Source organism: Gymnoscopelus microlampas (assembly GCF_963454915.1).
Source record: "Gymnoscopelus microlampas genome assembly, chromosome: 9".
Lineage (NCBI taxonomy): Eukaryota > Metazoa > Chordata > Actinopteri > Myctophiformes > Myctophidae > Gymnoscopelus > Gymnoscopelus microlampas.
In genome coordinates this window covers 23,021,689-23,049,302 of record NC_139946.1, presented here as the reverse complement: position 1 = coordinate 23,049,302, position 27,614 = coordinate 23,021,689, and the positions used below count along the sequence as shown (strand labels likewise).

The 27,614-nt window shown below is 43.6% G+C and overlaps 1 protein-coding gene across 1 annotated transcript in view; it reads left to right on the top strand.

The window, feature by feature from the left end:
* The window catches only part of rnf220b (ring finger protein 220b), a gene marked incomplete at both ends in the record, with an annotated part of 33,867 nt that extends 6,659 nt beyond the window's left edge, over window positions 1–27,208 (top strand). The window contains 14 exons of the mRNA XM_084067169.1: window positions 13,711–13,837; window positions 14,693–14,735; window positions 15,354–15,446; window positions 15,997–16,039; window positions 16,776–16,868; window positions 21,184–21,227; window positions 22,385–22,472; window positions 23,147–23,243; window positions 23,822–23,881; window positions 24,029–24,087; window positions 24,707–24,797; window positions 25,599–25,707; window positions 26,915–26,989; window positions 27,137–27,208. Of these exons, the coding sequence (XP_083923295.1) occupies window positions 13,711–13,837; window positions 14,693–14,735; window positions 15,354–15,446; window positions 15,997–16,039; window positions 16,776–16,868; window positions 21,184–21,227; window positions 22,385–22,472; window positions 23,147–23,243; window positions 23,822–23,881; window positions 24,029–24,087; window positions 24,707–24,797; window positions 25,599–25,707; window positions 26,915–26,989; window positions 27,137–27,208 (1,094 nt within the window). The remainder of the gene's footprint in view (window positions 1–13,710; window positions 13,838–14,692; window positions 14,736–15,353; window positions 15,447–15,996; window positions 16,040–16,775; window positions 16,869–21,183; window positions 21,228–22,384; window positions 22,473–23,146; window positions 23,244–23,821; window positions 23,882–24,028; window positions 24,088–24,706; window positions 24,798–25,598; window positions 25,708–26,914; window positions 26,990–27,136) is intronic.
* Window positions 27,209–27,614: the final 406 nt, after the last annotated feature.

Here is a 27,614-nt window from a genome sequence, read left to right as displayed (position 1 = left end):
TGTGGTATCTGTGAAAGTAATATACATATTATATGTGTGTAAAATACTCAGGTGTGTGTGTGTGTGTGTGTGTGTGTGTGTGTGTATGTGTGTGTGTGCGTGCGTGCGTGCGCGCGTGCGTGTGTGTTATGTCTATAGACATGGATTCCGTACATCTTTTCTCTCTATGAGCTAAAATGAGCGTGGTAACAGTGTGTCAGTCTGTGAGACCACACGGCTCGATGGAGACAGACGAGAGCTTACAAGTCTGGCACTTGGCTTTTACAGTAGCAGCGGGAACTGTGTGTGTGTGTGTGTGTGTGTGTGTGTGTGTGTGTGTGTGTGTGTGTGTGTGTGTGTGTGTGGTTTGGCAGTGGCCGGCAGCACCTGTTGGCCAGTTAACAGAACATGCAACGGAAACATGAGCAGTGCGGCCGTGTCTTTTAGAGCTACCGCATCTGGCCCTCCATCCACTGCTGCACTGCAAAAGTCCTGAGTGTCACTTTAACTGGGAGAGGGTAAGAATGGACCCGTAAAGGTCCATTTGAACTTGACAGTCAGAATGTTGTAGTGTGTGATGAGCCCACAAGCCCACATCTCTCTGTGTCGACAGAGGCTGGAGTGGATGGAGAGGTGGTGGTGGGGGGGGAGAGAGTCATAATGAGTGCAGGGCCCAGGGGTTGTTAAAAAAACAGGTCTGTTTTAACAGAGCCCCTCCACTACCTCTCTCTCTCTCTCTCTCTCTCTCTCTCTCTCTCTCTCTCTCTCTCTCTCTTCCCTCTCTCCTTCTCTCCCTGCACCTGATCGGCCTGCATCTCAGCTCCCTCTGATCTTACATCAAAGACCCAGAAGATGCGTGTGTGTGTGTGTATGTGCGTGTGTGTGTGTGTGTGTGTGTGTGTGTGTGTGTGTGTGTGTGTGTGTGCGCGCGTGCGTGCACACGTTACGCGTGCACGTTTGTGTGTCCGTTTAAGAAAGGCAGGGGGTGCAGGGAGTCGCGGGTGGATTGCAGTGGATTGAATCGCCAGTGTTGTAAGACATAACATAAGCACATGCACATACACAGTGCACATGCAGACACACAAACGCACACGTTGTACATATTGCACACACACACACACACACACACACACACACACACACACACACACACACACACACACACACACACACACACACACACACACACACACACACACACACACACACACACACACACACACACACACATCCTCTACCCTATCCCTTGAGCCTAACAAATCAGTCAGGCAGATAGAAAGGGCAGGAAGGCCAAACGGTGGGGTTAAACACATGCTGCTGAGGGGCTGCACGCACAACAAGACCACACTAACGCTATACACCAGGAACCTGTGTGTGTGTGTGTGTGTGTGTGTGACTGTGTGACTGTGTGTGTGTGTGTGCGCACAGTGCCGTAGACAGACCTCATTACAGCATGTCATTTGTACTCGTTGCAGCTGTAGAAGCGCTTGACAAAAGCCAAGTTGGTAGAAGGAATGCCAGGCGTACCCCAGAACAGGACGCACATTTATAGGTGTACTTGTATCCAAAAGACACGACAACCTGACATTCTTCCATCGCTATCTATATCTATATCTATAGATAGACAGTACGTATGTGCAATATATATGCAATATCCAAAATGTACGTGTACAAGTTTGTTTTATTGCTGCTCTCAACTACAGTCAATAGGGCATGACTTTAGGGTTAGGATAGGATAGGGAGTTCTAGTTAGTGGTATCGATGTTAACAGATGTTCCATTTCATAGGTATTTGTAACGCACAATGACTTTTGTGTGTATGAAATGTGCTACACGGATAAAGTTTTGAATTCCAAACGTAACTCTGAGAGTGCACAAATGGCACCAAATGGTGCCATTTGTACAAATTAGCACATTAAAACATTTTTTACTGTGTTATTGTGCAGAAATACAAGAACCGGAACACTCTCAACAAATTGTATTTATGTAATTCAGAGAAATTGTTTGCCACTTGGATTTAAACGATTAACATCTGCTAAAACATCCTTCTGACAAATGCGTTGCAGTGCATCCATCCAGCGTTCACTAAGCTGACAGAAAAAGAAAGGAAGGCGTTCTAGAGACATTACGATGAGTCACTTCCATGGCTGCTTAGCCGTTCGCCCCCCAAACCCATCCACATCGGTCTGTTTACCCCTGCCTTGAAGGTCAAAGTTCATGGGGATTGACCCCTCGCCCCCGCTGTGTCAGGGTATAAACACCCCCCAACCCATTCTCCACAGAGAATACCAATAGGCCGGGGCCATAAATCACAAGCCTGATAATTGGTAGGAAAACAGCAGTGCAGGAGTATATAACCTTTTACGTGTAGTCTCAGCTCTTTATTATGGTGCTAATGAGCGGCCATGGATTAGGGTTCGGAGAGAGGAGCCGGGTGGGCGGAGTTTACCTCTCTAATGCCTTCCCCTGGTTACTCAGCATTTACACTGCTACACACATCACAATGTGATGCAGAGCGGGTCGACGAGCACACACATACACATAGAGGATGTACTGAAACCCCCACGCATACACAGGATATAACCACATGGATATGCGCATATGCAAACACAGCCCCTTGCATACATACATGCATATGCATATGCATGCGCACAAACACACACACACACACACACACACACACACACACACACACACACACACACACACACACACACACACACACACACACACACACACACACACACACACACTCACTCTCTCACACACATTCACACACTGGTTGGCAGATCCAGCAGTCTCCATTACAGGCAGCCATTAGTATGGAGATTGTGCTAATTGTCCCCACAGACCACACATGCAGCGCTCTGCAGGCCTGCTGTGAGTCTATGAGTCTGAGTGGGAACAGAGACAGTGCTTTACACATTCTAATGTGACGGTCACGACCCCATTAGTTCAATTACAAATCAATCAGTGAATGATTATGGGATACATACCATGGATTGTCCTGATGCAAATTATGCCTTTATCACACATCAGAATGGGCTTTCCACTGTAACTGCAGTTCACCTCGCAGACAAAGACATGAAGTGATTCTGCCCTGTTAAGGTCAAGAGGACATAATGTAGTAATGTGTATTATCTTTTGCAGAAACTGAAAAGACATAATGGATTGGATAATAGGAAATGTTGTCTAATTAATCCATTTAAATTCCTTTGTCATTGTAGTTGCAAGGGAATTTAACAATGCCCAGTCTATGTACTAAACATTTATAGTCAATAATAATTGAACATTTTAACCTAATAATACTAAAAGCATGAGCATCAGCGTTATGTTGAGCAGGAGCTGGGGTTAAAATGTAGCGTTGGGCCACATTGAGATAAAGCTGATTGTTTGAGTTTTTTAGTTTAGTTTAGAAACTGAACTTGGCCTAATTGAAGCCCCTTGTTTCTCAGTTCAATACAACAAATACAATCAGTTTACAGCTTTCAGCACACCCTGGCATGAAACAACAGTTTGAATTTAATCAACACCTGTTTCAGTACCGTATGCTAAAGTTGAAGTTGAAGGAATTGAAGTAATTTGTTGGTGTGAAACATTAGGATTATCAATAGCAACAAAACAACAAAATCTTTGTCACTTTGTCTCCATACTTACACTGGTCACTCACTGGCAATTTGAGCCCACTATGCTCAAGATAACGACAGATACATAACAGCTTACTTTATCTCCCCCCGTACACACACACTTTTGTGTGTAAAAAAAAAGAAGTGTTAAATAGCCCTGTATTCTGACAGTAGTCATCACAGTGTTTGTTCCCTGTTTCCCAGCTCTTTAGTAAACAGAAAAATGCATTTTTAGGTCTGAACAAACACTATAGCAATGATTACTACCAGAATATAGAGCATTAACTTTTTAAAGAAATATTTTAGGGCTTTTTTCATGCCTTTATTATTGATAGGACAGTAGGCTGACAGGAAATGGGGAGAGAGAGAGAGAGAAATGGGGAGTGACACGCAGCAAAGGCCATCAGGATCGGGATGCGAACCTGCAACGCGCTGTTGCCAGCGGTCCGGGCCAGCATTACATTTTAACTAAATCTTTTTGTTTTAACCAAAAAATGTACGCTAACTCTAATCTTATATGCATTTAACAGAGGATAACCGCTCTTTGTTGCATATAATGAACTGTGTTGCGTGCCAAAAATGGCCAATCTACTGTACAAGCTCACAACATGTCGAAAAATCATAGCGGTCTGAATTTCCCCTTAGAGTCTGGGTGGGCTCCTGAGACCCAGCGTAACATTCACTCTGGGGTGGGCTGTAACAAGGTCCAACAGAATCATCACTGGAGAGGATCCAGTCTCATTAGCTCCAGCTCAAAGCTCCCTGATCAGTCAAGTAGAGGGGATTGAACTCTCGGCAGGTCCGTGCAGCGCCTGTGTGACCCTATTGAGGCAGAACAGAGCAGAGAAGATCTATACCCGCTGGTGCTGCCACGGCCCTCTTTGTTCTCCTGTGTTCGCTGACGGGGAGGATCGGAGGGGCGTATCGACGAGAGGGCTCATGCTCGGTGCGCTGCACTCACCAGGGCTACATGCACTCGCACACACACACACGCCTATACTTGTGTATTGTCAACAGCTATTTGAGGGTGTGCGTATCTGGTATCGACACTCTTTTTAGAAACTCACATAGTGGCTTCAGCTTGCACATACATACAAACGCGCACACTCACGCTTGCACGCACATATCTTTCAAACAATAGAACCATTAGCCTCAGTTACTGTCCAGTGTGGTGTAAAGGCTGCAGCCACTCCAATGTTACTGGTGGATTGAGTTACATTTAAGCCAAGTGTCTCACTTTCTTAACAAGGGCTCAGGGGTGTTGGACTGAAGCCAGCCTGGTGCTGGGATACTCCACTTAACACTAACAGATTATTCAGCACTGACCTTACTTTATGTCCTAATTAATTAATGAATTTGCTCCATTTGTCAAGAATTGGAATTAAGTTGTTTTAAAGCATTTGTATATATCTACCCACTTCTTTTTATTTCAAATATACAGATCGTCTTTAGGAATGCTGAATTTCAGTGTTCTCTGATGATGTTCACTGTCCGTTCATCAGCTGGGGGAAATCTAATTCTCAAATAAATCTTTGTCTTTGCTCGGAACTGCTGAGATCTGAGTTTGCAAAATACCATGACCCAAAAAATTTAGTCAGTGAAAGAATAGCATGTGAAAGCCAATTTCGAATTGACCTGTTATGGACCACTTTTAAACTGTCCGTGTCCCAGTTCAGTTCAACTATAGACCTAATCAATCTGACAGTATCTAGAATGCCATATATGTTAAAACAAACCACTAATTCTGTTTACAATTTGATGCAGGCCTGCTTTTTAGACCATTGCTCTTCCATTCAAATTGCTTTCATCCACATTTCACCTTCATCTTCTTCTTCATCTTTCAACCTTCTACGTATTCAAAAACAGTGATGAATGCCATCTGATACTTGATTTGCAAAGGCCCCGATTTCCCTTCCTTAGCTGAGTTGTGTCAGTGTGTTGGCTGCTGGTGATGATCAGTATCTTCCCATCTAACTGTTTGAAGATAAGACCATCATCATTTTCAGTCATTGTTTTTGTCATCCAGTCAGACACAATAACATCTCAGAGGATGTGTGACTAACCCAAACACAAGTATCTCACAGACGACCAGGTGTTAGTGGGGGCCCTTTTATACCAGCAGTGGTGGGCAGAGTCTTTCTGACAGTATCAGATGCTATCTGACAGAGCCTTGTGAGGGAGGACTGTAGATGGCTTATCAGAAAATATCTCCAGTGATGAGGCAGAAGGCAGGGTCTCAGTGTGTGGACTGTGGGTTGCGTGGTGTGCAGGTTCCTATTAGCAGGGACTTCCGTTTCCCACCTGTGCAGGTGTATGTGGGACAGGTGTGAGAGAGGAAGTCAAGTTGATGTATTTTCTGGCAAACAGAGAGCGTAGTTTGTGTGTGTGTGTGTGTGTGTGTGTGTGTGTGTGTGTGTGTGTGTGTGTGTGTGTGTGTGTGTGTGTGTGTGTGTGTGTGTGTGTGTGTGTGTGTGTGTGTGTGTGTGTGCGCGTGTGCATGCGTGTGCGTGCGTGTGCGTGCGTGTGCGTGCACGCGCATGCCTTTGTGCACATAGGTTGCTTGAACAGCTACCCTCAAATGCCTGCTTAACATAAGGGTCCCTATATGCCAGAGTTCCTGGTGGCTCAGCTATGAACATACCATTATGTGAGCGTGAGGAGTGGACTCTGGTTTGAATCTGACCCCCCTCTTGTCTCGCATTTCTCTCTTCTCTCCGCCCTTGACTTCCCGTCTCTACACTCTCCTGTCTGAAATGAAGCAAAGTGCCTAAAATAGGTCTTATGAGTCCCTATGCCCAAAAAATGATGCCAGTGAATGAAATATGTAACTAAGTGATACCAGACATTGAAAGCTGGAGTTGCTATTGCAGACTTGGTGAGCTTGGTTGGTGCGTCCAATAATATGGGTGAGTTCTTTTATTAGTGATTTCTGAAATACAGTATATTCAGGAAATCTCTGTCCAACTAAGCATCCGACCCACCGTATAGTTTTAGTGAATACATTTTAACCATGTTGACCGAAATGGTCCGAGAAATCCCTGAACAAACAACGGAAGGTATTTGTATTACAATGTAGAAAAATTGCGAGAGATTGACAGCTTACTTAACTCTCTAAATTGTCCTAATGCAGTTAACTCTGTCCATCTGGTACTCGGAGGAAATTAAAACAAACATAAGGAAGGCTGTTTGAGCCAGATCTAATAGACACACTGTTTGTCCTGGATTGTTTAGAAAGCCAAGTACACGATGCAAGCGACAAAATGAGCCTCTCATTTTCTCCTAATTAACCACTAATTGAGAGAAAGAACGAGAGAGAAATACAAAGAGAGGGAGAAAGAAAGGTGATGAGAACATAGAACATAGTCTGTGAGGGAGAAGGAGAGAGACAGAGACAAACAGAAAGAAAGAAACAGAAAAAGAAAGAAACAAAGAAAGAATGAAAGGAAGAGATAATGCGATAATCAGTGGGCCGGGTAATAGTGATCTGTATTTTAAGAGGCAATCTAATTACTGTCTAACGAGGAGCTTTGATTTGTCTATTAGCCTCTTCACATCACCTTATTACATACACACACACACACACACACACACACACACACACACACACACACACACACACACACACACACACACACACACACACACACACACACACACACACACACACACACACACACACACACACACACACACACACACACACACACGGGAGGGAGGGAGGGAGGGGATGGAGAGTGGTTGGGACAATTACACAGGAACTATAGATTTGAATTAACAACCCAGTACTTTATAGTGCAGAGCATTATGCCCATCCAGGGATAGAGGCATGGCCATTCATAGTTCACTCAGGACAATGAAACCAGACCAGCATGGTTAATAATATACCACTGAAATGGATTCATACTTTTTTTGGCACACTTTTTCCACCCTTTAGCTGGCCCTGACTTGACAGGGACCCTCAAAGCATGATAGTTTATTTTATCAAAATGCTCAGGCTCCAGTGTGAGATGATAGATAGACAAACAAACAAACAAACAGATAGACAGACAGACATGACTGACAGACAGACAGACAGACAAACAAACAGAACTGTATTGATCTCCATGGGGAAATTCTGCTGTTGCCAAAAGGCTCACAATTCCCTTCATCTCCCCTGAGCACACCTAGCTCTAAAGATGCTGCTTGTTGTGTCCAATGCAGACATCTACCAACAAAACCATAACAAAAAGTCATTTCAGGGAAACAAGCAGAGACTTTGAAACTTTCTGCCACAATGTGTTCCACTTCTGGCTGGTGAGACTTTACCAAAGTTAAACTGAAATCCGAAATGTTGCTGCATGCGTTGCAACGGGTGACGAGAGCAGGAACAAATCGTAACAGAGCTGCACTGTGACAGGGTTGGATCTTCTCTGTATTTCTGTCTGTCAGATGGGTGCAGGTTGACAAGATGGGAATGAGCGACAGAGCCCTGGTGAGCAGCTGTATTCCAGTTCCCTGTGATTGGATTCTTGATCCAATGTAACTGTAACTGACAGCAGTCAGCAGTTAAATGTCAAAATCTCTATTTTAGTTTTTTAGTTTTTTTTTGTCTCTATTTAAAACCCTTACCTGAATTTCAGGTATTCTGTGGTGTAAAGTCAGTATTTCTTTTTAGATATTACTAACCACTTAAACCCTATTTAGCTTACCGGAGTCCTCCAGGAATCTACACTAGGCCCCCTCCCGTTTTCTCTCTACACTAAATACCATCGCTAAAAACGTCCGATTTGCAAGCTCAAGTGCTTCTTAAGGTAACTAATAGGTTAAGTAGCCTTCCATAATTTACTGAAGTGTCATGTTAGCAATCATTACATCAAAGCAAGTTCCCTGTTTTTCAAAAGGGAGTTATCTCACTTTGGAAGTTCTTCAAAGGGATCTATTTTCCCAATTAAGCAGCTTACAAGTAACCTGCTATCAATGCAAACAACCCAAGGACAGTCCTAACTTTCCCTCTGACTCCCTCTCGCTTTTGCTCGTTGTTCGGGTCTGTAAGCTAGTATCAAATATCATTGAGCCATGCATCTCAATGAGGGGACAGATTGATTGGCCATTGCGGAGCCGAGGCAGGGTTCGATCCGAGCCCTCGGGTCTCAGGTCCTGAGAGGGGCGAACATGGTTTAGAGAGACACAGTCGCACGGCCGTGCAGTCCACTCTCCTATCAATGAGATGATTGGGCAGAGGCATGCAGGGTCGTGTCCCACACCTGATAGAACAATAGCATCACGTAACGGAGGAGATGACAGAGAGAGGGAGAGGGAAAGAGAGAGAGATAGAGATGTTGGCGAAGTTGGTGGGGGTCTGCACACTGATTGACCTGTGGTCAGAAGGGTTACGTCCATTGATCTATGTGGGCAGAAGAAAAGAGCTTTGGCCTGAGGTGCTTCACAATGAGTCAATTTGAGGCCGGGGTTCCTGTCCATTCCCACCACGAGCTTTTTCATCATCTGATTCCCCGGGACTTACGGCTGTTGTCTAACCACAGCATGTGGCGTGGTCGTGTAATGCACAGTGCACTGGAGGGGCCAAAGGCCAATCAATGTTCTACAAGGGGATCTGATACAGATCTTATTAGTCAATGAATGATCATTAGTAGCCTAACGAGACATTGATTTGTGCAAGGGACAAAGGTTGCAGTGGTTGTGGCGAGTGTCTTTAATACATTAAACACAATTGATTGCCGAGTGGGAGGGATGTATGCAGGATGCCAAAATACGATTGGACAACAAGAAATTTGAGGTCAAGCCGGGATAGGAAGAGGTGCGTCTCGTTCTATCAGAGAATGCGGTTAGGATCGAGCAAAGAAAACCCACCGCCACATTTGTCTTTTATGCATTACCGGTGTAGCAATTCTGCAACGAATAAAGCAGCGGAGAAAGAAAAAAAGATTCCGCCCGACCTGCAGCCTTTGAAAGCCGAGGAAATGACTCTGCTCATAGCAGATGTGTTACTACTACAGGGCCTATTATGTTGCTCATTAAATACCCAACCTCTCAATAGGCCATTATTTCCCCAATAAAAAACAAACGGCGGCCCGCATACTTTCCCCTCTCCCCCCCTGCGCTTCAGAGGCTCGCTCTACCTCACAGACGGCGAAAAGCCCTGACTAATATCCTGCATGTGATGCTTTTAAATGGGAAGCAGGCCGCGGGACGGGGTGGAGCACAGGTGTGGCAGGAGCCAATGGCTTTTTATTGCCCTGCGTCTCCTCTGAAAGTGTGCCAAGGACCTGCCCACGCAACGCACCGCTCACAGCCCCCAGTCACCAAGCGTTAACTCTCCTCTCCCCCGTGTGCCGCCAATCTCTACATGCCCACTAGTTTATATAGAGTCTATGCTTGTTAGGACTTTATAGAGGGTTTTCCGATGTGCTTAGGGAATTGTTTGATGATCGGGCTAATGATGGCAGTCGTGGGTTGCGCGTCGTCTCAGCACTTTATCAGGTCAGAAAGCAACACAATCTAGTTGCTGCTGCGTCTCCCTCCTTAACCACTTAAACACTTTGTTGACCGTAGCCCGCCACCCCCCCCCCCCCCCTCCCAGAGCTCTATACTAGGTACGCTTCTTTTCCCCCTCAAAATCTCTTAGCCAACAATAGTCGATCTCAAGCTCACAACGGGCCATAACACAGCATTTTGTGAGCTTGCAAATGTTTGCCCCTAATGTTTGCCCCAGAATATGGATGCTTGGGTTCATGAAGTTAACCTGTGTGACTCCCTGTTATAGCAGGCCCCTGCCATTCAACCCAACTCCCACTATGTCAATCAGGATTATACCACGTCCCCAGGTTTTTGTCGCCAGGGGGACATTCGTCACCATGTGTCTCCCCCCCCCCCCCCCCCCCCCCCCACAGAACAGGCTTTTCATGCCCCAGCATAATGTCAGCGGGTGACAATCCCGGCCTGATGTGATGTGGCATTCACTAAAGGTCACGTTTGGCATCTCAGTCCTGCCTGCATCAGCAGAACTGGCAGCCGTCATATGGGCGCTGGCATCGGCCATTACCCAGGCCCCCATGGGGGAGCCGTGTGGGGATGGGGTGGGAGGGGTGAGACAACTCTTTGAGAATTTTGTCAGATTTGCGGAAGAGATTTCTGATCTCTCTGTTTTGGTTTCTAGGATCGAAATCCCCAACCGGAGAGTCGTCAGTCACCGGTGGTCTTAATGCACGGTGACAGAAACCACCTTTGACTGTCTGTCAACCGTATGAAGGGAAACAAACGTTCTCTGAGATATCTTGTTTTGTTACAAATCGTGAACTTTCCTTTACTAACTCATGATGATGCTCTTGATGAAGGGAAGAGGGCAGAGGACTGTTGAAGTATTTTGATGGAGTATTTGGTCCAATGGTGCATCCTGATAAAAGCAACTGGGAGATAAGATAGAGATTGTGTTCTGGCATGTCTCCGTGCTGTCTTTTAATTTTCTTTCCTGAAACAGAAAAGCTGAAATTTTCATTACAAAATAGACAAAATATAGACAAATACACATAGTATTCTCCTGGAAACTTTTGGAAAATGTCACCTATGACACTGACATGCCCAAAAAGGGACACCAGATTTAAAGCAGTAAAAATCATACACAAAATCCCCTTTCGCTAGTCAAATCAAAATATATAATCATTAAAATACAGGAAAGTTAAACTACAATTCAAGAACGCAAGTCTCCCCCTAAGAGGGGAATCCGCATGGGAGCAGAGCGACAGCTGAATAAAGGCTGGACAGAAAGAGAAAAGGAGGTGTTGAACTGTCCAGACGCAAAAGATGGAAAGGGGGGGGGGGGCAACCAGCGACTACACAGGGAGGAGAGAGTGACCGTGTGAATTCATCAGCAGAAGGGCCAGCCAAACGCACCAACCCTCATCCCTGCCAGAGAGAGAGCCCAGCCAGTTGCTGTGGTGAAGGGATGGTTAACAAGCCCCACGGGCAGGGTTTTACAACGCCGGTTGTTTTTCTGAGACCCCCCAGGCTTGGAGGGAGAGAGAGGATGGGGGTGGGAGGGTCTTGAGGCTGACCGATACTGACAGGGTTTATGTGTGATGGCAGGGAGGGGGGGGGGGGGGGGGGGGGGAAGAGGGATGGAGGGATGTAGTTGGAGGGCTGGGATGGGATGAGGGTGAAGAGCAGGAGGGAGACAGAAAGAAGATAGGAATGTGTAAAGAAGTAAGTGGTGGTCATTTTAAACGAGTGTACCGTTGGAACATGATGAGTCAGACCAAAACGGAAGCACGCAAACATGCATGCAAACACTGTTTGTGCAGAGCAGGGGTTGAGAGGGAGCGGCGGGCGGAAGGGGGGTCAGGCTATTGGGTGGTGGCTGCGGGGGGTGGTGGGAAGGGTCTTATCCAAAAAGTGAAACAATAAAACACCTGAAAATCAAATCCCATTGCTCTTATCGCGGCGCCACTCGGAGACGTTATCTGTGCAGGTAATGCGGTTATAAATTCAATTTCGGGCCGGGAGATTTCATTGTTTACTGACGCCTGTGTGTTCCGGGCTGTGGCGCGCAGAAAGCCCGGGAACGCTCGATGCGTGTCGGGAAAACTCATTTAGCCTTCCGCAAGGGGATGCAAAAAAGGCAAGAGGAGGAGGAGGGGGGGTGGGTAGGAAAAAAAAAGAGGCAAGCTGTCACTCTCCCAAGGACATCCAGCTCTGCTTTCTATTTTACACCCCATGTTTTATTTAGGGGCCATTTTGTCCTATTTGGTTCCTCATTATGAGAGCTCATAGCTCAAGTGATGTCAGGAGAGGGCACTTACCGCCATCACGGAGCTTGTCATGTCGCTGGTCATTTGGAGTGAAGCCTGGTTGAGGTGTTCACCTAGCACTCTGATAGCACGGTCCTCAAGGGACTACACTATGCTCCACAGACTGGTGTGTGGGTGGCAGAATGTGCCTCAAATGTGACATTCTCCTTAAATATTACTTTTGAGGCATTTTATTAGAATTGTAATCTATATTAGTGTGGCAGATAAGCACAGGAAAGACAGAGGGTGAGGGGTGACATAATCCAGATTTTTACTCGGTCGTACGATGGTATCGCGCATCAAAAATAGCCGATCTATAAGCTCACAGCGCATCACAACCTGTCGTGAGCTTGTAGATCGGCTATTTTTGACTATTTTCGTATTAAGCAATGTGGTACGACAATATGTCCTAAACTGAATTCGAACCCACAATGCCACAACCGCATCGTCAGCACACCAGCTGTTTCGGCTGCGACCATGGCACCCTGCAAGCATGACTTTTCAACATCCACCTGTCTGTGATGAGTAACATCTTTTTAAAAGTCAAATTGTGATAGCAAGCCTCCAGTCGTTTGTTTACACCTTGACTGTGCAGAGACGGGGGGAAATTAGGTGCATCTTGCCTACTAGCTCTCTGCACGTGATTGATGGCTTTCAGGAGTAAATCACCTCATCTACTAGGTAAAATCTTGATATAGTGGAGCTCGTCTGGCTCCCAGCTGGCTGCTTATGGCAGTAATCCATCAGTGGGGCCCAATGGGCCGAGTGGGCCCCTGGGTAATGTTCCTATTGACAGGCTATGATGTCAACACGTTGACAGCAGGAGGCCATATAAGTGTGTGTGTGTGTGTGTGTGTGTGTGTGTGTGTGTGTGTGTGTGTGTGTGTGTGTGTGTGTGTGTGTGTGTGTGTGTGTGTGTGTGTGTGTGTGTGTGTGTGTGTGTGTGTGTGTGTGTGTGTAACCTTATCTTACACTCTCACTTTCTGCCCATCAGATAGACATATTGCGCACCTACCTAAAAGTGAGACTGTGATAAATTCTAGGCTGACAAATACGTAGTCATAGGGTTTTATCAAGCGATCAAATAGTCTCTTGTCCACAGTGGATGAATCTGCAAAATTGCTTTTCCCCATCTCCTAATACATGCCAGGTGTTCAAATTGACCTTTTGATCTTATGTTTATTAAAGAGGACCAACACATGTTTAAATCTGAAGCTATAACTCTTTATGTCGATGTTGATAAAAACACTTTAAATAAAATATTTTGCTCTAACTCTTCCTTCTGTTCTTTCTTTCTTTCTTTCTTTCTTTATCTCTGTTCAGGTAAGGTAAAGGGTCTGTATGACTCTCAGGCTCCAATGTGTCCAGTGTGCCAGGCTGTGCTGCGACCAGGCGAGCTCCGGGACCACATGGATCAGGAGTTAAACAAACTGGCACAGCTACAGATCAGGTTATTAATGTCATCACATGCCTCCCTGTTTCAAAGTGTACCCAACGTCTCGTCTGTCAGCTTTCACTGTCTCTCTTCTCTTCTCTTCTCTTCTCTTCTCTTCTCTTCTCTTCTCTTCTCTTCTCTTCTCTTCTCTTCTCTTCTCTTCTCTTCTCTTCTCTTCTCTTCTCTTCTCTTCTCTTCTCTTCCATCTTCTCTGTCACCTGAGTGATGTTTACAAGCTGTCTCATTGTTCCCTACATATTTCATATGGGAGCCTCTGGCCCTGGGGCGACAAATCACGTCGGCAACGAATAATGCTGCTCTAATGGTCGCTTTGAGCCTTACACGCGCACACACACGCACACACACACACACACACACACACGCACACACACGCACACACATGCATGCATCGGCGTATGTATACACACAGGCAGACAGATGTGAATGCATCTACAGTACGCGCACACACACACACACACACACACACACACACACACACATTACCTGCTGCTTAGACCAGAAGAATGATTCCACCAATAAAGACATTACACTCCAAATCTGCTTAACGACCGCGCCGTGGACAGTAATGGTTTCAAATTGAACTTGGCCCCTGGGGATAAAAGTGTGTGTGTGTGTGTGTGTGTGTGTGTGTGTGTGTGTGTGTGTGTGTGTGTGTGTGTGTGTGTGTGTGTGTGTGTGTGTGTGTGTGTGTGTGTGCGCCCGTGTGAGAGCGCATAATTGCATGCGTGTGTGTCTTTTACAGATATGTGTGTATATCTGTGTGTCTTTCTGTGGATCTCAGGAAGAAAAGCGTGTCTAGGAACTGCTAGATGTTTTGTGTAAATGCATTGTTCCCCTTGTTCTCCACAGTGCCACTCCAGTGCAGAGAGACCATCTCATAGGGACACACAAGGTAAATGGGACATGGAATGGAATATTTTTTATCTGAGCCTCTGTCACTCAATATCTCTTTTATTACCCTGAATTCTGAACCTAATGTCAATAGTGAACATTACACTTTTTGTGCGTTTTTTTGTAAATATGAACTGAAATATACAGATACAATAACACTTTCTCTGTACTATGCAGTAAAGAAATGATCAAATAATGACACATTTATCCATTTGCAAGTCAGAGAGTGTACAAATGTAACCAAATGGATTGAATAAAACCTGCAAATTGGAAATAATTTAGATTCAAAAAACATTATTTTAACCAATCTGTATAATAGTGTATGTTAATACATTGATGACTAGCACATCTGCAGTGGTTGGCGGTGGTCTCCCTACACTTACACTGAGAAATATAGACCCTGGTGTAATGTAGGACACCTACTGCTTGACAAGTAGTACTGCCTGAAGCTCATTAGCACATTCACAATATCTCCCCTGGTAAAGTCAAGTGGGGATTCCATCTCAGCAGAGTGGCTGCAATTTCGCTGGAACTTGAGAATTGCAGCTTCAACACACAGGATTTTACGGTATATATTCTATTTTATAATGTTGTCTCGCCTCTCCTTGTTTCTCCATAGTCGCTGGCTCTGTCTCTGCACATAAAGCGCGAGGGGGGCTCGCCCACCTCTCCCCCCCGCGGTGCTGAGGATGTACACTCTGACAGATATCAGGTATGATGACACAAACCACACAAGCTCTCAGCATCACAGTGTTCACTGCAGAAAACATCACTATACACTGTAGAATCCTGAATATTAACTTGACTCTGAGAGTCTGTAAATGTAACCAAATAGACCTGTAATGGTCCATTTGGTTATATTTGTCTCTGAGTTACAAATGGATAAATTAACTCTGATGATTTTACTGTGTACCTACATATAGGTGGATTATACAATTCACCATGAAGGCTTAATTTTTTTTTAAATAAACAAATGATAATAAACTTTACAAAGTTCTTTACAGTTGGCTGACTTAGACACTTACTGGGAAGCTGTCTATTTATCCTGTTGGGACTAAAGCCTTATTTATACTTCGTTGTAAGACGTGTTGTGTTTTTTGCTCAAAAAACGGTTATTTTATAACATAGTACAAAGAGGAAATGTAAATGAAGCTTAATTAATTTCAATAGACGTGTGCAAGGTGTCAAAATAAAATGTTTTTTTTTTTCGTTCAGCAAATAATTCTAATTTGTGTATCCTGCTCCTGTCTTATATTCCATAGACATTTCTCCGTGTGAGGGCCAACAGACACACAAGACTGAATGGTACGTCGACATGCTGAGAATGTTGTAAATGTTGTCTGGCTGAATTTTATTGCTGTTGTCTCCATTTGTGTGGAAAGGGTGTACAGTGCCTGGCTTACACAGTAAGCATTCAGATTTGTCAGTGTTCAATTTTGTTGTTTTTAATCTGTGACATACAAATGAGACACATTCTATTCATTCTACACATTCATAAAGGGAAGGTTTTGACAATTCCAATTTAGGCATTTAGCAGACGCTCTTTTCCAAAATGACTTAAAAAGTGTATGATCAGAGTAAATGACATGAACCCTAGTCAACAAACCACAGGGTAAATGGTTACTTAAGTAGGGTGCAAACTGAGAGAACAATGTAGTGCTTCAAAGTAACTAGGATACCAGGTAAACATCAAATGTAGCATCTGTCTAAACAACACGCTATCTAAATAACATTCTTAGAATTTGTGGTCAAGCATAAACAAATCTAAATAATAAAACGCATGTGAACGAGTTAGTAACATATCTGCATAGTGTAACTTGCATCTTTCAAAAAAGGTGACAAGAAGGATTTAAAACTGCCTGAACTCCAATCCTCACATCGCTGCCCGCAGTACCGTGTTTGTCCAAATCTCCCTGTCAGTCGTAGAGAATGTCACCCCCCCCCCCCCCCCACCCTGCCCCCCCCCCCCGTGATGACCTAGCGCCCACACGAGCAGAGGAGCTATTAACCTTTCCACTTTGACCTCTTGATATGTTAACAGTGGACGACCTCTGCTGGTGCAGGTGCTACGTCAAATCCGCCCCATTACACCCCCACAACGCAGGAGCCCACCTAGACTTCTGCACACAAGCTGGTAAGACACAGAATTATGTAGCACCTTTCATCCCCGCCCTTCCCATGACATCACCTGGCTGACACCGACAGTGGTGGAAAGTAACTAAGTACATTTACTGTGTGTGTAAGTGCTCAAGTACTGTACTTTTTACTTTACTTGAGCATTTTTTAATACTTCTACTCCACTACGTCTCAAGAAGCAACTTGTACTCCACTACAATTCTTTGACCGCTTTAGTTACTAAATTAGTTTACTAGTTACTTCACAGATTTAGATTACTAATACCTAATATTATCATTAATTGATCAATTGTGATATATTATTAATTGTTAAGCAACCCAGCATCACATAAATTCATTAAAATCAGACCCACCGTTACCATCTGCAACATTTAAGTGATGAACGCATTGATAATATGCAATAGATTTTTTGTTGTACTTTTACTCAAGTAACAATTTGAATGCAGGACTTTTTCTTGTATTTCTACATTGTTGTATTGCTACTTATACTTGGGTAAACGAATCAGAGTATTTCATCAACCATTGAACGCCGATGATACAGCAAGCTTGATGCGGGCCAGAGAGAGGGTTCAAATAGGATGTCACTGAATTATCCATTTATAGTTCAGAGAATTCATAAATAAATAAAATACATATTTGTGCAGCGAACGTGGTTACACAGTAAAACCCTCATTTAATTGAACCCTGAGAATTGTACTGTATGTTACATATTCAAGTAGCCTACAACTTAATCAAATGTTTGTTAATCTGATAATCTCACTGCGTTCACCATCTTGCAGCACTACCATCTTGCATGTCATGTTCTCTGATATATAGGCTTATAATACATACAGTTTTATCAGCTCACAGATTATACTCAGGTGAAATACTGGACATTTATCAAAGTTATTAGCCTACACACTGCAAACAAAGGATCATTTGAGCATATATTTTAATGATAGCATGCTAAACTGTATGCGTAAAGCTCCTATTGATTGATTGATTGAAGCACTTTATTTAGAAAGACATGGAAACAGTACAGGGAAGTACAATTCACAATCATAGGTCCTCTAAACTGGATCGCTCATAAAAGCACAATGGCTTATTTAAAATGAGATCCCCACGCACTCAAATCATGATGACATATAAGTCAACAACACTATAGGTGCACAGAAGGACTGACCCTGTATACGCCTCAGTACTGTAAGATATCTATACACAGTAAAATGAATAGTGTTCATTTATCCACTTAACTCTGAGAGTGTATAAATGTAACCAAATGTACCTGTAATTTGTACACTGTCAGAGTTAAATGAACACTCAGGATTTTACAGTGTAGGATCTACTTAATGCCATGTAAATTCAAGAGGTCTTATTTGACTCCTGCTGCCACCCCTGTTGAGGTCTGTTAGCCTTTATTATAACATAATGAGTTTCTAAATACACATCAAGGAGGAGGAAAGGAGAGGAGAACAGGGGGAGGATAAGGAGATGGGTATTCTCCTCTTGGTCAATCAACCTTGTTCTCACTCTCTCCCTCTCTCCTCCTGTCCTCTCATTGTTCTCTCTCGCTGTCTCTCTCTCTCACTGTCCTCTTTTATCGCTCTCTCTGTCTCTCTCCTTCTCTAGCCATCTCTCTCTCCTTCTCTCCCCCTGTCCTCTCTTATCGTTCTGTCTCTATCCCCCTCTTCCTCTTCCCCTCTGTCCCCCTCTTCCATTCCTCTCTTAAACCCTCATTACATCCACCCGGCCGAGGGTGGGGTCACGTCCCCCTCCCTCCACTCCCTCCATCTCTCACACACACACACACACACACACACACACACACACACACACACACACACACACACACACACACACACACACACACACACACACACACACACACACACACACACACACACACACACACACACACACACACACGGGGGGGGGGGGGGGGGGTTCCCACTGTCAGGGAAATTAGAGGGCCCTAAAACTTAATGTCCCCTTATGCAATGTGCATTTCAGTCAGTGGGAGACACGGCGGGCAGAGGAGGTGAAGTTGGTGTTCTGCTGTGTTAACTTTTATATCAATGTCTCTATGGGGACAAAATGTGCAGGTGGAGGAGGGTGAGGGTGAGATAATCTGTGTGTGTGTGTGTGTGTGTGTGTGTGTGTGTGTGTGTGTGTGTGTGTGTGTGCGTGCGTGCGTGCGTGCGTGCGTGCGTGCGTGCGTGCGTGCGTGCGTGCGTGCGTGCGTGCGTGCGTGCGTGCGTGCGTGCGTGCGTGCGTGCGTGCGTGCGTGCGTGCGTGCGTGCGTGCGTGCGTGCGTGCGTGCGTGCGTGTGTGTGTACATATATTGGTAGAAAATGGCAGTGAACATATGGTATATATACATATACAGGCATAAACCTTGTATCTCCATATTTCAACTTTTTATGTTTTTTATTAAAGCAGCACTATGTAACTTTCCTCTTCTACCCCGGATTTGAACCTGGTTTCCTGTGCAAGTGCTGACATTTTTACCATTGAGCTAATAAAGCCGGCCTGCTTGCTCAGGGGATTAATTTCATCTTGACCAAAACTTGTGTCAGATCCTGTGTCTAAGTGAGACAGGACCTTTGACACAATCTAAAATGTAGATCGTGTCAAAGGTCATGTCGCGATAGAAGAGCAGGGAAACAAATTACAACCACCCCAATTGTATAAGTTATATTGTATAAACATACTCTATCATACAGATTGGACAAAATTACATTTTATTCGTAAAAAAAGTGCTGCTTTAATGCCCTATATACTATTACATATTATTTTGAAAGTGGTGAAGTGTGTCTGTGGGTTTTAAAATATTTAACCAATGGAAAAGTATTAACAAGAGCTTGTAGCTAAATAATAACTACATTGGATCCATTGGAACACAGGTTATTTTTTCCATTTTCTGAAGAAAAAAAAAACAGTTTTGGTATATACACGATGTGTATATACTGTATATATACTTGATAATACTGCAGTGCGTGTCTGTGGATTGGATGTGAAGGATGGAGGTAGAGTTGTGATGGGTGGGGAGGACACATGTCAGTGTGTGTTTGTGCTGATGGGGGGTGGGGGTGGGGGTGGGGGGGTGGGGGGTGGCAGCGACGTGGATATCAGGAAAGTAGAAGTCTCAGAAAACAAATGAAGTCGAGAGTCTGAGAGTGTAAAACACACTCTAAGGGTTAAATGAGCACTCACTATGTGGAGGAGGACATGTGGGGGTGTGAAGTGAAGGAATACAGTGTGTGTGTGTGTGTGTGTGTGTGTGTGTGTGTGTGTGTGTGTGTGTGTGTGTGTGTGTGTGTGTGTGTGTGTGTGTGTGTGTGTGTGTGTGTGTGTGTGTGTGTGCGCGTCTTTGAGAGGAGATGGGTTGGGGGCGTTGTCTGACAAAATGACTAGTTGGTAAGGAGAGGCTGTCTTGAGGATGGGATCGAAAATAGAAAAAATGGGGATCTATAAGCTCCCAATGCATTGAATCGTGACACGTTGTGAGTTTGTAAATCTGCTATTTTTGCTTCTTCTCCCCCCCCCCCCCCCCCCTATTTTTATTTACAACATTTTTGACAATTTGTACATACCCAAAATAGGAATGTCAGGTTGAAAGTGTTTAAAGTGTGTGTGTACAGCTGCATTGCTGTGCACTGTATATATTATTGTTTATGTTTAAAGGAGTATTTCACCCCAAAAAATACTTAATTTCTATCAATTACACACCCCATGGAGCCTTGAATTCATGGAGATTTTTTAGTTTTTGTTGCAAGCCAATAATTTGATGACGGAGACTCAATTGAGTCTCCTACTGAGTCTCCTATTGACCGATGACCCGGTCATCAAATTATTGTCTTAGGAATCCGACAACAACAAGAAAATCTCCATGAATTCAAGGCTTCATGGGGTGTGTAATTGATAGAAAATATGATTTTTTTTGGGGGGGAACTACTCCTTTAATATTGTTTGTTTGTTTTTTAAATTGTTTAGGATCATTTGACACAAAAATCAATTGCATTATTGTTGTCTACATGTTTTTGTGTCAAAATTATAAAAAGTGAATTAACGCTGCAGTGCGACATGCAATCTTTATTCTGTATATTACAAAGAATACTAAACGTAGTAATGCATAATATGCATTGCCACGTTTAGTATACTTTGTAATTATAAATAAATATAATAATAAAAAAGTATGTTATACTTTATGTCGCACTGCAGTTGTTGACCCAAATGCACCGCTCTCTGACACAAAAATAACTGCATATCCATTGTCAACCCATTTTTCACATTCCACATTTCTCCTGACGATGTGATGTTCTGTCTGCTCCACAGTCAGGATCGGGAAGCTGAAGAGAAGAAAACCAGAGGAAGCCCAGGTTGGTACAGAACACAACCCGCTTATCTTCAATATTTAACCAGCTTTACAGCAGGAGGCTGACAGCTGGATATTTTTTGAGCACATGACGTTTTTCCTTACACTCCCAGATTGACACATTGTTGCTGTTGGCCAGAAACCATGTATGTCCAAAACTATCATTTTTCAGGAAATGGGAAAAACAAGAACCTGTATTCCAATGGATCCAATGTAGTTATTATTTAGTCATAAGCTCTTGTTAATATTTTTCATTGGTTAAATCCTATATCAAAATTGTCTCCCTTCAAAAAAAAGGGAGGACCGGCCGGCCAACGGGTGGGCGGCCGGACCACGTCGTCACGCTCATGTCACCATGACTCAGCCATAACCATATAAGGAGTTCCCAATACAGCTACGCCCAAATATGGAGTGTGTTGACTAACCTCAATGTGTCGTCATGGCATCAGGCGCAAACATAGTATCAGCTCCATATATGGGCATAAAAGGGGGCATGCCCATATATGGGTATATACTGATGACATCAGGGATCTCCATGTATGGGCATATCAGTCGGATCGGACTTAACCACTTTCACTTTCAAAATGTTTCAAAAATAGTGAAAATAGCTGATCTACAAGCTCTCAACGCGACGCAGCACACATGATGCGTGCTTGTAGATCTGCAATTTTTTCTACTCTACTCGACAAAGTAGAGTATTCATTTACTTACAAAACATAAAACGTTGAAATATGGAGATGTAAGGTTTCTGCCTGAAGGCGACGACATGTGAGATAGAGCAGGTGGATTTCCGCCTGGAGATTTGTGGTTAGGAGGGCCGATAGGCCTTCATCTGTTTCGAATTCCTGTCATCGTCTGCTGCTGTTGTTCGTTTCACATCAAGATCACTGTCACATGTGTGTATCCATGTGAAATGGCTTCTGTTCTCTGTCACTGGTTTACAGCTATGAAAACACTGCAGACATCTGGCCAAAGGCTAAGGGAGACATGTGGACATATCCACTGAGATTGTAAACTTGTGTGTCTTTGTGTGTGTGTGTGTGTGTGTGTGTGTGTGTGTGTGTGTGTGTGTGTGTGTGTGTGTGTGTGTGTGTGTGTGTGTGTGTGTGTGTGTGTGTGTGTGTGTGTGTGTGTGTGTGTGTGTGTGTGTGTGTGTGGTAGGAGGGATCAGCAGAATTGGTACCATTGGAGGATGAGTGGAACGAAAGGAGAAGGATACAGATGGCCTCTATATTGGGGGGATTCAAAGGTAAGAACAAACGTGTGTGTGTGTGTGTGTGTGTGTGTGTGTGTGTGTGTGTGTGTGTGTGTGTGTGTGTGTGTGTGTGTGTGTGTGTGTGTGTACGTACGTGCGTGCGTCACGGTGCGTGTGTGCGTGCATGCTTACTTGTATTACTATACTTGTGAGGGCCAAATATCCCCGCAAGCATGGTAGAATTTGAAATGGTATATTTATGGTATAATTTGAGAGAGAGAGATACACCCACACACCTGTATATGGGCTTACAATTAGGAAAAGATTCAGGTTTTGTTTAGGTTTAGACTTGACTGATACTTGGTTGCACACCGGTGTCACGCACCGAAACATAGCAGTGTGTGAGTAAGAGTTAGACATAGAGGTACCCGTGTGTATGATCTTGTTCACTGGGGGGTGCATAATGTGACTGAGTGGCACTTGAAAAACCACTGAACTTTTCAGCCCCGATTACAACCCTGGCAGGACGCCTTGAAGGTTTGGTTTTGATGAAACGGTCTCCTTTATCCACGGAAGAAAGAACGTAAACGTGTGAGCAAGAAAGAGACACTTGGAAGCAGAGCCAGAGAAGGGGGGAGGGTGGTTGAATCTAAAATGGGTCACGCGGTCACACATGATGTCACACGAGGTCACAGTGTTTTGACGTTGTGTTGAAACGGTGTCATCAGGTGCGGTGTTGGTGAGCAGTACATCTAAGGAGTGTCGGGACAGTGACGTGGACCTGGACGTGGATGGAGATGACACTCTGGAGTACGGCAAAGCACAGTATCCTTTGAACACACCATTGTATGAGGTTTATTGTACACACATTCTGAACATGTATTGCTATTAAAGACAAGCTATGCCTTGTAGGTAATGCAATTTTGCCATCAGTAAGGAATAAGAGTAATATTTTTCATTCCTTATATACCACTTGGTTTGAGCAATGGATTCTACCCCTATTTCTTAGTTTAGTTTATGATTTACCCATAATGATATACAGGTATAGGCTACAGTTAAGAGTATTACAAATGTGAAGGAGAGGTAAGAAACACAAGTGAACTTACTGTATATGAAGATCTCCCTTAAAAAAAGAAATAAAATCACTGTTTATCATATGAAAAATTGTAAACTATTGAGGTCCTTATCTGCGTTGAAAACAATATTGCCCACTTCGGTTTGTGTCCGTCAATGATGCCCAACATTAACCTTTTAAACCAGTGAGATTTAATGTGTTGTGGATTGAGAATAAGCGCAATAAACCCCTTCAATCTTACACCTACAGCACTGGTAGAATGATATACACTATGTGTATTTCTGTATTTCTGCTCCACAATGTTCTGCTTCCTTAGCGTGATGTTCAGATACACAGAGACAGATGTCATCCCCTGTTCAGGAGAAGGCTCCAAGGACACAGCAGTGAAGTAGGTTTCACTCTTTGTGACATGGTTGCTCATATATTTTCATACAGGTTAATGCAGTTACAACCTTGTAGTATATATGTTGTTATTATGCTATTGTTTTGCCTTTCTTGTTTAGTTTTTAAATGTGTGTTTTATTATGATTTGCAGCGGCAGTAGTTTGCCTGATTCCAGAGTGAGCATAGAATATCCCAAATGGACAAATGATGGTGAGTTCGCACATACTGTACCCAATGAAATGTACTTCTACAGTATAAACTGAATACTGAACTAATTATTAATCAATCAAAAATAAAAGCAGTGGCTTCTAGGAATTATTTATGTCTAATAGAGTACAGAAGTCCTGGCGTCACTCGTTCATCCCCTGGGTCGTAAAGTAATTTTGCTATGGAGAATGACATTTGGTCATCTTAGAATCGTCTCATATAAGAATTGTGGTCCAAAAATAAACAAACTGTCTTGGTGATATTGCAGGGAGGTGGCTCTGTATCGTTTATGATAGTCAGTCACTCATATTTGATACAGTCTGTTTCTGACGAAAATGTAACTAATTCGGCGGAAGTAACATTAGCGTTTTCTCACCGTCAGTTGATGCTTCATATCCATATGAGTCATGCCGCCGGGATCTTTTGTTTATTTTTGGAGCACAGTTCTAATTTGACGCGATATTAAGGATGTTTATGGGAATTCAGAATGGGGGTGGAAAACCGCGACCCAGGTAGGATGCATAAATTACGACAGACTTCGGTGCTCTATAGTAAGTGTGATGATGGCTACTAGACCAAATTATTTGAATTGTTTTCACATAACTATTTTATTTTTCTACAGGAAGTCCATCTACCAGCACTGGAGAGAGTACTAAAGTAGACGGTAGCACCAGTGGTTTACCCATCACCTGTAAAAACACTGACATCGCCCCGTAAGTTAAATGTGTCACTTTAAAAACCCATAAGACAATAGTACGAAAATAGACAAGTTAAGATGTAGCAACTTTGTTATCATAATTTTTGGAGAAAATATTGCCAACCCTCGCTATACTTTTGAATTGTGCTTTGGCTTACCACAATGGACGTCACACTTTCTATGTGTAAAGTTATCAACCTCCTCCTGCTAGCACAGAATACAATACTCCCAGAGCAGAATACAATACTATATCAATGTGATGATATCATCAATCAAGGTGATAGAGGCCGACGCATGGACTGTACACACATTTCATCACAGTTAATGCATTGTATCCCTGTCTGCCTTGCCGTGTGCATTTACTGTACTGTATGTGTTGGTGCATAGCGTATATATACTAAGTGTCTGCATGTGCGCCTATATCTGGGAGGACCGTGACACCTGCCCACCCCCCACCCCTCTCTCTGCCCTCCCTCCCTCCTCTGGCTATGATAAATGAGACAGCGAATGCCGGCAATGTGATTGCTGCTAAATTTCACGCTCAGTATCCATGTTGGCCGGCGAATAATTTAATCTGTCTTCGATTTATAAATGACTCTCCAGTGTCTGCCTAACTCATGCGCTCCCCCCCATCTCCCCTCATGTTTCTGTCTGTGTGTGTGTGTGTGTGTGTGTGTGTGTGTGTGTGTGTGTGTGTGTGTGTGTGTGTGTGTGTGTGTGTGTGTGTGTGTGTGTGTGTGTGTGTGTGTGTGTGTGTGTGTGTGTGTGTGTGTCCATGTCCGTGTGCAACTGTGTCTGTGTATGCATGTGTGTGTAGGGTCTCAGAGGATTCTGCGCTGACAACTCTGGATGCACTTAAAGCTCGGATACGGGATCTGGAGAAACAGCTGTCTAAAGGAGACAGATTTAAATGCCTGATCTGCATGGTAAGATCATGGTAGACACAGATCTAGAACTATTGATAGAGCAGTGTTTCCCAAGCAATGGGCCGGGACCCATTATCGGGTTGCGGAGTAAAAACATTTTCTTTTCTTTACTAAAAAATAAATAAATAAATTAAAAAGATTTTTTTAAACAGAAATGTAAAACATTTTCAAGAGAGTTTAGTACATTTTTTTTTTAACAATCAGAAATTCCATAAATTAAAGATGAAAGAAGTCGTGATTATTTTTTTTTAAACAAACTAATTTGGGTCTTGAACGAGAGAGTTTGGGAACCACTGCGATAGAGCCTCAGCACGGAGGTTGAACTGAAGACAGCATCAGAGATAATGGAGGCTGTTTTTCTGAGCATTTGCATGTTGAGTGGTTACCACTGGTTACAATGGACATCACACCATGTAGGAAAAGTGACAACAATGGGAACGATTGTTAAACTGTCTCTTGATTTCTAATCTTGTCATCATGTTTAAGGATAATATAACATCGTATCTACCACCACACAGGAGTTAAGTGCCTTCTAACTGTTTAGATTAGGTGATAAGATTCTGTATGTGTTATTCCAGGCCAGGGACTGTGTGTTATAGTCTCATCTGTGATACTTTCTATTGTTCCCTGTTTGTCTGCAACCTGGTTTCCTGTTAAAGGCCTGGATTTACCCTAATTTATACTTCATCGTATGACAGTGATGAAAATAACAAATGAACAACTAAGACAGTTGAAAATACGATTTTTCAATAGATAAAAGAGCAAGCCAACCCCCATCAATCACAATGAATAACTAAATGCACATGTATGCTGAACACGTACCTGGTGTTGCAAGTTATTGTGAAGGTTGAGTCACCACTTGTTATTATGAGTAATGCTGCTTGTTATGAGTAAAGGTCGCCATCTAGTGGCTGTTCTCGTTTCTTCCATGCAATGGTAGGTGTGAGTGTGAGGTCTATTTGCATAATGCTCCTTCACCCATGTCTCTCTCCCTGTCTCAACACAAGAGCTTTGTTATAAGGCTCACAAGGTACATAAATCACACATTGAATGTTGAGTGAGAAGAAGTAAAGTGTGATGATGACAAAGATCTTTGTTTTCAGCTATATGTGTAAATAAAGGTTTTTAAAGCGGAAAAAAAAGAATCTTTCTCTCTGTCTTTCTATCCGTGTATGACTGACTGTCTCTTTTCTCTTTCTCTGTGTAGGATACGTACACAACCCCTCTCACCTCCATCCAGTGCTGGCATGTCCATTGTGAGGAATGTTGGCTACGAACACTGGTAAAACTCTACATATAGAGTAAAATACTCGTATATACTCAAAATATTCATCACCATCTTAAAATAAATATCATAGAAAATAAACAATGTCACTGAGACCAGTACAGGCTGACTAAGTTTCTTTCTATCCTGCCTTTTTTCCTCCAGGGAGCAAAGAAGTTGTGCCCTCAGTGCAACACCATCACTTCACCTGGAGACCTGAGGCGGGTCTACCTGTGACAAACCACTCAGAATGGTCAATGGTCTGGTTTTTTATCCTATCAGGGGAGGACTTGAGGGCAGCTGGCCTGTCAGATGTAATCCCACCCTCTGTCTCCTTGCACCTTCCTGAGCCCTGTGTGATCAATAAACTGCCCCCCTCCCCATGGGAGGGACTCACAACAGGTGTCATCTCTCCACATAACCTTTGACATTGACATCCAAAATGTTCAAACATCCTTAATATACAAACATACGACATCCCACGCCTTGCCACTATAGTACGGAATGGTACACAAAATGGTCTCCTAAGTTGCCGTGGTCACTCGACTTCTCCGTTTAAATTAAGAGACTACTTAAGAGACTACTTTCCCAACACACCTACTGGGTGTGTTGGGAAATACGCTCTGAGAGCGCTGGAGCACAC